Genomic DNA, 12,924 nt, shown 5'->3' on the forward strand with positions numbered 1-12,924 from the left:
TCACGTTCTTACTTACGTCCTCACGTACGCACGCGGATGAATTATTTTTATTTTATGGAAAACATTCATTCGGCTCGTTAATCTTAACTTTTCCCATTTGTCGTATTTGATCCCGGAGTTAGCGCATCTGGGATAACATCCAATATCGCGCGAACGTTCTCACGGGAAACTTGAACAGAGAAATAGTTGAGAAACTACAGATTATCCTTTTCTTCCGTGTTTTCCCATTAAACTCGGTTAACATTGCACTGTCTCGCACGGACTTATAATCTAACTTATTAGAATTCCATTCCTACATCCTCAGTCTCCATTCCTGATGTATCCCCGAGATCTTCCGGTCCCACCTTTATGTCGTCGGTCGGCCTTATCTCCGACCAGTCTCTCTTTCATTAGAAAGTGACCGAAGGGAGTTTCGATTTAACTGCATAGGCAGTTTCACGGAAAGCACGATGTCAGTCGCGTCGCAATCCATTTAATGGCATAATAGGTTACGCGAATGTAACGAAGGAAGAACTTATCATAATGGAAAATCAGGTGACGCTAGACATAAGTTTAAGTCTTTGAATAATAAAGAGATCCCGAAATATAAATTGAAGACACTGCCGCAAAAACGGCAACTCTCAGTATATAAAAAGAAAAATGAGAGGTTTTTCTTGACTCTCTATTATATATTCCTACTACTTTTTACCGGTGTTGTCTAATTTGAGATACCATTGTATAAAATATATATATTGGATCTCTTTTTCTCGAAATATCTTTGTCTGGATTCGTCACGCGATTTTCTCATTTTCTTCTGGGTATCTTTTTCTCAATAGAAGCTTTCAAGACCCTGCTCAACGAATCAAGCCGCCGCGCCGCGCCGCGCCGCATTTCGCCGGACCTTCCATTCGAATTTCAAAATTCATGTCCTACCTCGTCGCATCCTTTTATCTGTCTTTGGCTCTTTGCAATCTGGAACGGACCAATGTTTCACGAGCACGCGTCCCGCGCGCGGTCGAAGTTTAATCAAACTTCTAAAAGACTTCCGGCGCCGACCCGAGACGCGGACTCGCATTGCGATTCGTCGGATTCAGGACGAACTTCCGGTTTCTACCTCGCATTGTATCTCGCTCTTTCTCTCGCGTCTTCCTCCCTATTCTTTCTGTCGCTCGCGTCTACTCAGCATCCCACACCCTACATTCTCTTAGAGCTACATTCTCAGTTTCCTCCTCGCTCGCCCGTCAAGCCGATAGCGCAAGAGTTGCGAGACTCGGCGGAACGAGGATCGCCTTTCGGGAAATTGAATCCCGTTTCGAATCCGCCGGGAGTCTTTCCAGCAACGCGTCTGACACGTCGTGCAACGAGTCGCACTTCGGTTTCCTCTTTCACGTCGCTGCGCCGGAATGTTTATGCTTTCGGCTAGAAAGCGGCGCAGCGGCTTTCCTGCATCACGCCTGAATCAACGACAGGTCACCGGTTAACGATAGAATCTCATCACTTCGCCGCGCCGGAATTCTATGCAAGGGAAATATCTACACTCGGGCTTTTATATTCAATGACAATGACTTCTTTCGTGGAAACAAAAAAAATAAATAAATAAAATCGATATCCGAGAAAATTCTTAACAGCTGAATCTTTTCTCGAATATTATGCACTCAACTTTTCCCATATTTTTAAATCTATTTGCATTAATTCTCTAGAGAACTAAAAGTGTAATATAATTTACTTTTTTATGCATGCATAAAGTAGCACAAACAAATTTTTTATAAGGCTGAATACTCGCTACTTGCTCTTATTCTTCATGAAATTTAAATCGACTAAAGATAAAGCTTTGAACGTAAACCGGAAGCAACTTGCAATTGCGCCAGTGTATCTTTCATTTGGCGCCGCAGTCTGGTTGTTACAACTTGACATCTTGTTTCTTGGTATACTATTGTCCGTAGCTACCTTCCTGTTTTGCAAGGGGGTTTACGAGTCTCTCTGTCGCAAAGATAGGAACACCGATTTAACTTTGAGAGGCGGTTTTTACCTTTTACAGCCCATTACATCGCGTCCGCTGGTTCCGATTAAAAATAAAATTTATACAAATCGAGCTTTTCTCAAGTTAAAGCGAGACAAGCGTATCCACGAAGGAACTTTTACATGATCCTTTAATACGCGAATAAAGCCAATTGTACCAGCTATAATTGTACTAGAGGTATTTTCACGTGAGATTCTGCTCGATCGAATCTGAGACACACATAGAGTTCGATCGATCGCCGGAATAATAAACCTAATAATCTTCGCCCGTTGAATAAGTGCCAACAAGTGATATACGATCGCAAAAAAGAAAGGAAAAGAATCTCGAAAGCAAGTTTTGCAAAGGAATCCTAAAGTCATCTGTTTTTATCGATCGAACGCGATTTTTTAAACACGCTATTCTTTTTATTGACTTTACTGATATAAAAATCCTTTTCTAAAGTTAAAGTGTATGCACTAATGCACAGCAAACGATTTTATCCGAAAACAAAAGTAATTTCATAAAATCAGATCTTCTTTATCTAAGGCTAATAGAGTATTTAAAGCTGTTAACTCGTGACGACTTTGCTCTATATAAAAATTCTACAGTTTGTTGTTGCAAAATGAGAACGCTGTGAAACGTGGATTACATAACAAAATAACATAGAGTCCTCAGAATCAGGTTTAGACACCTAATATAAAAGATCAGTGTAGAAAAAGATTAACGTGGATGTGTCCGTACGAAAAAGTAGGTACCAGAATATATATCGTTCGCTGTGATGCATTAGTGCATAATACTTTAACTTTAGAAACGGATTTTTAAATCTGTATAAAGCCAATAAAAAAATTAATTTGTTTAAAAAAAATTGCGTATAATTGGTAAAACAGACGACTTTAGAATCGGAGCGTAAAATTTAAGTTTCCGCAGATCCATTATTCGTGCTGACATACGCATGGCCATCGTGTACCTATGCCACTGTATGCAACTGTACACGCAAAACTGTGGATATATCCACGTGGGCCACGTATGTCGCGTAGTACCGGGGAAACATTTAATCGCGATAATCACTGCCCCCGCGTGTTTCTCTACCTCCATCAAAAGTTCTCCGGCGCTAATTTGCTTAAAATATTTGGAAGAGCAAGAGGTGCGTTGAACTCTGCGTCGCCACGGCGCGCCGTGCCGAGTCGCGACCCTAAACCTCGAACGCCACCCTTTCGCACCCTGCACGTACCACAGTGTGGGTCAATTTTAGCTTATATCTCGCGCCCGAGGTCGGGGTAATGTTCGTTAACGAGGACTCGGTCACGTACAAACAGTACGCTTTGCCCTGTAACGCGTCTAACGCGTGTAACGTTAAGTGCGGCGCGCATGTTGAGTTCTGTAAATGTCAATCGAAACGTGAAACGCCTGAAAAAGATTACGGAATTAATGGGGACTCGTCCAAATCAGAGAACAATTTAATTACTCCAGCGTGAATGTCACGTAGAATTCTAGCGCATACAAATACGCTTCTGACATATTGAATTCTTCAATTTTTTATAGAGCAAAAATATCCACAAGTTAATCCATATCTAAAAAAGAGATGTAAAGTCGATACTCAAATCTGTCGAAGTTTATTGTTGTCGCTTTTCCGCGATGCCGATTGGTTCTCTCGCTGCACTTTACTTCATTTGCAGCTGTCATCGTATATTTTGACAGTTGTGTGAATCAAAGAGTTAATATCATCAAAAAGTATGTATCAAAGAGTTAATAGTGAATAGTAATAGCATAATGTTAAAGCCAAATAGCGCGCGCGAAGCGCGCGTCTGTGGTGTCTAGTATAGCTGTAAAAATATATATAGGTATCTTAATACTTTAAAGGCCATTGCACGTAACAAAGTTTTAGTTATAATCGTAAGGCTGTAAGGAAATAGACCAATCACAGTCGATTATTCTCCTCGCGTTTGAAGAATAATCGAGTGTGATTGGTCTATTTTCTTACGGCCTTACGTTAAAACAAAAACTTTGTTACGTGCAATGGCCTTTAGGCGCATAAGGACAGATTGCGACGCATAAAATTATCCTGCGCCGCGTACCTTCTTCAGCCATATAATATCACATTCTTATGCACGTTATAGCGATATGAGACGCATAGTACTGAAAATTAATATTAGCATGCGCGGAGACAAAGGAACCTTCCATAATAACAACGTAAAACAAAAAAGGCACACCCGTTCTACTTTCACTGAAATGCCAGTCTAATAATCTATAAAAAAAAATTCCGCTGTAGACGCAATTTTCTCTTCTAAAAGAACGAATATAACTTAATTAATTTCAAACTAAACCCCTCTCAGACCGTAAAAGTTAATGCGCTTTGTGTTCGCGCGCGTACCGAGATGGACATTATTTCCAACAAATGGCTCGGGTAATGTTGGAAGCTGGCATATCTGTTGTCGACAAATCGATGACATAGTATTCCAATTGAAAGTATGCTGTCTGCCATCGCGTCAGTATCTGGGAACGCTGGGAACCAATCACTCACGCCTCATATCGGAAAACTTACGATTTCAACGATTCTATTTCTCGGCGATACGAATCATTTTTCAAAACTTTGCAATTCTGAGAACAGTTCGCTCTTAAGATAAACAAATAATGTTTTATTAAACATAACTACGAACATGTGGATATGATAATTTAATTAGCTTCAAATAAATTAGCAAAAAATAATCTATAGCTGCAAAAATTAATCTTTGTTTTCTTTCCCTGACATGAACGTTATTACAAAGAGACAATTGCTTGACAACGTCAAAGGAATGTCTGTCACTAACAAATAACGTAAGCATTTCAAATCCCTTATTAGTGTCGGGCAATTCGCGATTTTTACTTTTCGACGTCGCGAGTCGCTTTTTACGCGCAACAACGACTCGCGATATTCGAACGCAAAGATAACTAATTGGAGACACAAGGCGCGGTAGGATGCGCCGATGCGGTCGCGCGGATGGATGTTTCTTGAGAACACAGGAATAGCGACGAGTCGCAGAGTGCTCTTTTCTCGGCGAAAAAGGAAGGGTCGTCGGAAAAATACAAAAACACGTCCGCGCGCGAGGGAAAATGTTTGCGGAGTCAACGAAATGTGCTTTCGCGATCGCCCCGCGTGCTCTTCTCTCTCCTCCCTCTTCCCCTCGACCCCTCGGGTTGAAAGCTCGGACGTGTTACACCTGGACGAAGTTTCTCGCTGGCTACGTTTAAAACGCGATTTGAAGGCCGCACATTTCGCGTCGCAAAGGTGTGTTTGTCGAGAACTTCAAAGCGCACAATTACGGGACTTCTGAGAGGGATTCGCGCGGATGTTCAAATATTTCTTTGTCAACCATTGGCACTTCTACGACGATGCCATGCCGTAAGTAAGAGGAATATTATGTATACCACGTTGCGGCGGAGCTCGGAATTCTGAATAAAACTGAATAAGTTTGAAACGGATTATTATTACTAAGTATTTTGTTATCTTCGACAATTGCACTTGGTACAGATAGAGATATCTTCAATGGGGCGACTCGTAAAAGATGAAACTCCAAGTCTCGATTGTTCGAGAAAACCTACCCTTGAGTTTCACAACAGACTCTCTTTGGCGATCAAAATTATATTATACGTCAAATATCTTAGTAATGTGATATATCTCAATATATAAACATGTAATTTTGTAATTTAAAGTAAAAAAAAACATTAAATTGGAGATTATCATAGAAACGATTCTGCCGGATTAATTCTCAACGCACTTCATAGAAATGACTTGTCTGAGGGAGATATCTCACTGGATGTGACATTAGTCGAGCTGACACATTTCGGCTAGACGTAGGCCGGGTTTATTCGAGGGTTTATTAGAATATGGATAGAATATGATGATATAAGAGAACTGTGAAGATAATCAAGAAAGCGACTTGACATTTAATGTAAAACGCTCGAGATTAACTGCAGAGCAATTCTATTCGCGACTCACAATCAGTATAACGATCTACTAATTTTATATTACGTTCGTAATATTGGTAACAGAGCCATGATCGTAGTTTGGCAGTATAGTATGTTCCCAATATACAAGGTGTCCCACAACTCGCGACCATAATTTTAATGGCATATTCTTGAGCAAAAAATAAGTCGAAAATTCTAAGATGTTCTTGTTTTTAAAGTTGTCTGTGACATTTCATGAGTATTGACAGTTTGTTATATTTATTACTAATATTTTGACGTAGTCATAATTACTATCATGTGCAATGTGCTTATTTTCTTTGTTATATGACTCATATCATAACTTCAACATTATACGTACATGTATATAATTACTTCAATCTCATAAAGGGTCAGCAAGGGCACAAAAACATCTTTATCGATGTGTCGAACTTTAGATTACCTGATTCGTCTACTGTAAATAGTGTAAATACTTCTCATTTAAAAAGTATTACAATCTTGACATTTTTATTTTAAAATTTTAGAATTTTTGTCTTATTTTTGCTCAGGAATATGTTGTTAAAATTACAGTCGCGAGTTGTGGAACACTCTGTATATCTCACAAAAATAACTCCAATACAATATCTTTTAGATAAATAATGAAGATAATCGATGTAAATTCTTAATCGCGGGCGCGCTGCAACGGAAAAAACTCGCGAAAATGGTAAAAGCCACACATCGGCAATTCTCCTCTAATAGCGATTTATCAGCGAGCGTCGGTTTTGTGGTGCACATGTAGAGAATTAAAAAGATAATCCCGTCAGCTGCGAGTAAATCCGGCGGTGTAACTAAAAGCGTTACAAAAGCCGTTCGTGTGATGAAAAAAAAGTGTGGATATGTCGTGTACCGCCCCGGTTACAGCAGAAAAACGATAAGCGAGAGAAAGAGAGAGAGAAAGAGAGAGAGAGAGAGAGAGAGAGAGAGGAGGGAGGGAGGGGAGAAAAGAAGATGAGGAAAGAGAGACAGAAGAATTAAAGGATGGATGATAGAGAGTTCGTAGGGATAATATGGCAGGGACGTGAAGGGTGCAAGAGTTGGCGTTTATCGGTCGACGAACTGGGCCGACGCGTCCACGGTGTCAGCGTTATTCAAAATGCAATTTGCATCGGTGGCGCTTGCCTGCGGAAATCACAAATGCGCTCTGATTAGAGCAAGTTTTCCACCATTCGTTGCCGGAAGATAGAAACAAGCTGAGCGAAAGAGGGAAAAAGAGGGAGAGCGAGAGAGCGAGAGGAAGAGAGTTTTGAAACCGGCGCGAGAGATACGCCGGGGAAAGGAAGACGGGAGAAAAAAGAAATAACAGACAGATAGGGAGGGAAAAAGAAAAGGAAAAAGATTTTCCTCGGCTAATTGCATGAGATACGCGATTGTTTCATGCATATTCAGCAGATCTTCGGGTGGGAATAGCTGATCGCCATTCCTTCGAGGGAGGCTCTTCCTGTTTCTTTCTCTCCCTTTTTCTCCGCCGGGTTTTCTCCTTTCGTCGCGAAAGAACGAAGTACGAATCTCAAGGAGTCCTCTCTCGATAAAGAAACCCGATCATTAAATACAATCGTCCTAAGCCGCGAAGTGCACCACTCGGCGGCAATTAAACGCAACAATCCCGTTCTACTTTTTTTCCACGGCTACCGTTGTTGTAACCGAGATACCATCCAATATACAATCAATCAATTATATATTGTGTATACATTTTCTTTTTATAATACGCGACAGCCTTATAGGACTGTGAACAAAGAATTTTGCGTAATCATAATTCGGTGGGCAAGATCTGGAATGGCAGTCGCGCTCCGCGATCGATAATCGCGATATTAACGCGATTGGTTCGTTCGCCGCGACTTTTTGTCCGTGTGTATGCGCGTAACTTGGACGCAAGCATGTACACCGGCGGCTAATTGATAAACACAGCCGTTCGAATAGCCGTGTTATAACGGCACACGTCGACACGGCCGCGGCGCTTTGTCGAAAATCAACGGCGATTCGACGGCTAATTAATACTGTTTTTGATATGCGCCCCACACCTGCTCGTCAATCAGAAAACCATCGATGTTGCGTCACCTCCTCCTCCCCCCTCCCCCTCCCCCTCTGCTCCCTCCACCACCTGGAAATCTCGCAATTCGCGGACCTCCCTCCTTGCCTGCCTGCCCCTGTCGAACGTGTCACGAATGTCGATGTGGATATTTTTTCGGCAATGATGAATATTAACGCACATTATTGGAGCTTTATCAAAACCCGCGTAAAAAGTGATATTGCTTTATTTTGTACATTGCACGTCCCACATGTTATTTCATTTCAAATAGATTTATTATATAAAAATAACCTTTTTTTTAAGAAATTAATCTGATGAAAGAATACATGTAATTGATTTAAATTTTATTTTCTCAATGCTATAAATTTGGTGTTAATCTATAAAAAAAACAATAATCTGTATCTTTTATTCGGTATTTATTAAACAACTCTGATGTTTATATTGCATGCGTATAAATAATTCTGATCATTACTTCATTCTTTGACACAACGGGGAACAAATCGCAGGAATCTGTTAAACACAGCTAAAAAAAAATAGATGAAATTCCGTTTGAACCGATATTTCCATTATCGATCGGCGCGTCAAACCTCCGCTTATATAGGGATTCGACAAATTGCCGGCCGCAAGCAATATGGACCGCGTCGCGCGCGCGGCGGACGGTACGATTTGGTAGACGACGAATGACGCGCTCCGGCAGACGTGATGCGATTTCAAACGGCATGGAACTTCCGCGAATACTGCAGATATTTTCTTGGTACGAATATTATCCAGAATCTCCACGCACGCACGCGCACGGATGTGCATATATCCATATCATAATCGGCTTTGCCTCCGAGCGACCCGACAGAAAACGCGCGCGTTGCCCTTTTGCGCGCTCTCACGCAAATTACTATTTTTTTTTTTACTCCCGATCTCTCCCGCGCGCAATCTAACGATGTTTCGCGAGGGAGACACGTATACACGTGAGGGATGATTCGATTGTGATGGACGGAGACGGACGGACAGACAGACGAGCGAAAAATGCACTTTCAGCTCTTTTTTGAAAAAAGGGATAATCATCGTCGCGCTTCCGGGACGTATCGCGACGAGCCGCGAAATATGCGACGCAGGCGCGATTTGTTATTGGGTAGAATTTTTCTATCGGCATGCAGGCTACCTCTGCCTGCCTTGCCCGTACTTCCCGCGCCGATTGCCCAGCCGATGATTGATAACGGAGAAAGCGGGTCACCTATTTTCTATTTTTCTTTCTTTCTTTTTTCAGGCGAACGTTTTACAACGGCTTCAACCCTTTTATTCCGCTCGCGCGCGCTGATTGCGAAAGCGTACCGGCGCCAGGCGCGGGCGCGTGTCGCATACGTTTCGTCCGTGTGTGTTTCTCTCGGGTTTGTCCTTCTTTGGCAAACTCGCGCGGTTCATCGAACGGCGCGTTTCACGGAGAAATCCGTGTGTACCGCGACTTTTAAATAATTCCGCACTTCTAAGGGAGAAAAAAATCTTTTCGCGACTTGTAACGTGCTTATGCGGAAAACGCGATTCGACACGGCAGTAAGGCGAATTAAGAGGATCAATCGCGACATTTTTGCAAATCTTACCCCAATGATTCGCCGGATTGCTGATTCGTATCTCTCTTCCATTGTAGCGCGTATTATTCGGTTCGAAACTCCGGTCGAACTCGATCTCGTATAACATCACTATCGTTTCACGTGGCTTTATGATTTAATGCACGCGGCCTCGTTGCCTCTTGAATTTTTCCAACTTTGTTCCAACTATTTTTATTTCCTATTACGCAGCGTTTTTCTACGATGTTTTGTTTACCATGGCGAGTATCTCTTGCGCGAAATCGTTTTTTCAAATATCACGCTCGTGAAATAACACGAGTTTTTCGAGTTTGTATAATGATAGCGCGGTTTTTTAATGTAAAAATATGTTGTGTGAGGGAAAACAAGAGAAAGAGAGTAACTTTTTTATTGTAAAGTAAAATTAAAATTGAGATGACAATAGCTATTGTCATACGGCTTCAAAAAAAATAAGAGAAGAGGGACATCGAGAGGTGATTCTGCGCAGACTTCGCGCACTGTCAACAATGTTTAATTCATTATGTACGATCAATTTTTCTGCTAATGATGACCTCGTTTTATTTAATATGCTTTCATATATCTTGCACTCGCTACTTATACAAACAAATTACTAGAAACTAGAAAAATTTTAGAAGTAAAGTGGGAAGTCTTATATTTATAATAATTTTAAGTAAACTTTGCCATAAGAATTCATTACAGCAATTTTCCCTGATGTCCAATTATGGATGCATTTAATGTTGTAAGAAAAGAGGAAGAATTCTAGATCAAATTCATATTAAAAATATATATTATTTAAGATTTTACCGAAGAATTCATAAAAAGAATTGTGCGGTGTTTTTGAAGAACTCGATAGACGCTTGCAATTTTTTGAGAGCATTTCGTATACGTATATAATTTCAACGCGAAAGGCAGCTATCTTTCTACAATCTCTATCAGAAATTCTATCAGCGCCTGGTGTGCCACGGAATACCGTGTGATGATTGATAGCGAAGAAACTGGGTTAACGGCGGCTCTTTTTTTCTCACGTTTTGTTTCGATTGCCATATCCGTCTTCACGCGTGCAATGCGCCGCAAAATGGACAACTCCGACGAACGTCCCTTGGATTTCGAAGAACACTTTGAGGCGCGCCGGAAAAGTGAGAAACATTAAAAGCGAAAACGTGTCTTTTTCGAGGGCGCGTAAAAGGGCGGACACGAACACTCCCTCCTCTCTATTTCGTCGATTCTACTTCGAAACAAAACTTATCGCTCACTTTTTTTAACATTAATCCATTTTTCTTTGATGCTAAATTATTTCGATCGTAATTATTGCAATCTATACATATGTAAATATATATTGTATATATTTACAGATGTATATCTTCTCCTTAGATCCACTGAGAGACAGAGAAAACAAATTTAAGAATTATGCTATCTAAATGAAAAGTTTTAGAGATTTTCTTTAAACATTTATAAAATGAATTAAATTAATGCTTGAACATTTAATTTATTAGTACTAATTCTAGTTTTTGTGTTCTGTATGATTCATTTTCTGATACTTCTCGCAGTAAATTCTAATAATAAGAAATCAGATTATATTTCTTAAAGCTTCAGTGCATAACGCGAATAATTTCTATTGTCCTTCATGTAAAAGGTAACATGCCTGATCAAATGTATTAGATTCACGAAGGTGTGTTACGCAGTATATCACATACAGATACTAATAATATTCCGAAAGTTAGGCCGATCCCATCGGCGAATCAGAAAAATAACTTTCCGAAAGCGATATTGTCGCATATATCTAAGAGCATGGCACGTGTGTGGAGGCCGGTGATAAAAGTCAAGACGTTCGCGCCCACTCAGTCTGATTGTGAAAACGCTGGTACGTTCGTCCGGGCAAGAAAATCAATCCACTTTCGTCAAGCCGAATTTCTGTCCTGCCTCGTGCGAATTCGGCGCACGCCTCGTTTCCTCTCCATCGAGAGGTGGTGGCTCAACAAGTCGCGCGGCCGCCGCCGGGAAGTCATCGTCACGATGCAAGTAGGCAATGCAGGAAGCAAAACAAGAGACCGTAATCAGGATCACGTTCGCGTCTCTTTCGTCACTTTTCGACTTGATTACGACGCGGCCAATTTATTTCGTAAAAATGGAGATTAATTCGCCAGGATGTTTTGCAATGTCACGTGAAATACATAAATTCGTCAATCTTAAATTTTTGCGAAGAAAGGAGCAAGAGATTCAATATTTTATTTGCAAATTTACTAAATCCATTTGCGATGCCACAGGACATTATTCTGATGCTGCTCATAGACTGCGCATGTATCATTTAACAGTCGATTTTTATTAATTTATTATTTAGTGCTCAATTGGAATGCTAAATTCGTTCATTTCGATACGCTATAATTTAAACATTTTCCAATCACTTGTTTTATCAATTTTTTAATAACGATTAAAGAGATTTGCTCTATCATTTTTCTGTTGACTGATTATTGTATTAATACTATTAATTATGCTTTTTCACTCTCATAATGAAAATCTTCCGCAACAATATGTAACGCAATAATAAAACTTGTTTAATTGCAAGCTCATTTTATGTCACGTCATTAAATATCAAATCGATAGTCATCACTTCTTCATCATCACGTCACGCGATACCGAGGCTCGCGCACGTTCTCCAGACGAAAGTGTACACGTGAAAGATTACTTACCTCCTACCAGCAGCAGGAGCAGCAGTAGCAGCAGCAGTAAAAATCGGCGCGTCGTCCTTGTCATCCTTATCATCCTCCTCGCTCTACATCAAACGATCCTGTCTGCCGAGGTGAGGATCCAACGACGTCGCTGTCACTCTCGATTTTCCCGCGGCTATCACGTGGACCCCTCTTCCACTTGCGCGAATATTTCCGCGGAGACGCTCGCGCCCGTGAAACTGATCGATCGGCCGATACTCGATTCCACGCGATTACAATCGCGATGGACAAAATCGCACGAGGACGATGTACGGACCAGTCGGCTGGATGGCGAGAGGGAAAAACAAACGGAGGAAGCTGCGCGGGCGAAGTCTCGCCGTCGACTGGCGCGCGCTTCCGCGTATCCGACCCCTCTGATAACCGGCAACTCTCGGCAACCCTACCGCACGCCCGCCTCCGTGCCTCTCCCCTCCCCTCCGCCGTATCGGGGGCAGAGGCCGAACCCCCCTCGCGGTCATCCTCCTCCACGCGCGCTAATTCGCGCTTCGCTTCGCGAATCGCGACCGCCGCGCGCGCGCCCGTTTTGCCGAACGATAACAAATTTTCCGAGAACTCAGCTAGATTTTCCGCTTTTCCGTGAGCACACTCTCTTTAGCGCGGGAAATGACCTGAAATGAGCATCAAATGGAATTTTTA

The 12,924-nt window shown here is 41.5% G+C and overlaps 1 protein-coding gene across 5 annotated transcripts in view; it reads right to left on the bottom strand.

Annotated features, from left to right (window-relative positions):
• Window positions 1-12,627, bottom strand: part of LOC139822752 (irregular chiasm C-roughest protein) — a 188,182-nt gene extending 175,555 nt beyond the window's left edge. For all 5 annotated transcript variants that reach the window (XM_071794735.1, XM_071794736.1, XM_071794737.1 and 2 more), the window contains exon 1: window positions 12,250-12,627. In XM_071794735.1, coding sequence (XP_071650836.1) covers window positions 12,250-12,322 — 73 coding nt within the window. In that variant the 5' untranslated portion in view covers window positions 12,323-12,627. The remainder of the gene's footprint in view (window positions 1-12,249) is intronic.
• Between the last annotated feature and the right edge of the window lie 297 nt (window positions 12,628-12,924).

This window comes from Temnothorax longispinosus, chromosome 12, assembly GCF_030848805.1.
Source record: "Temnothorax longispinosus isolate EJ_2023e chromosome 12, Tlon_JGU_v1, whole genome shotgun sequence".
NCBI lineage: Eukaryota > Metazoa > Arthropoda > Insecta > Hymenoptera > Formicidae > Temnothorax > Temnothorax longispinosus.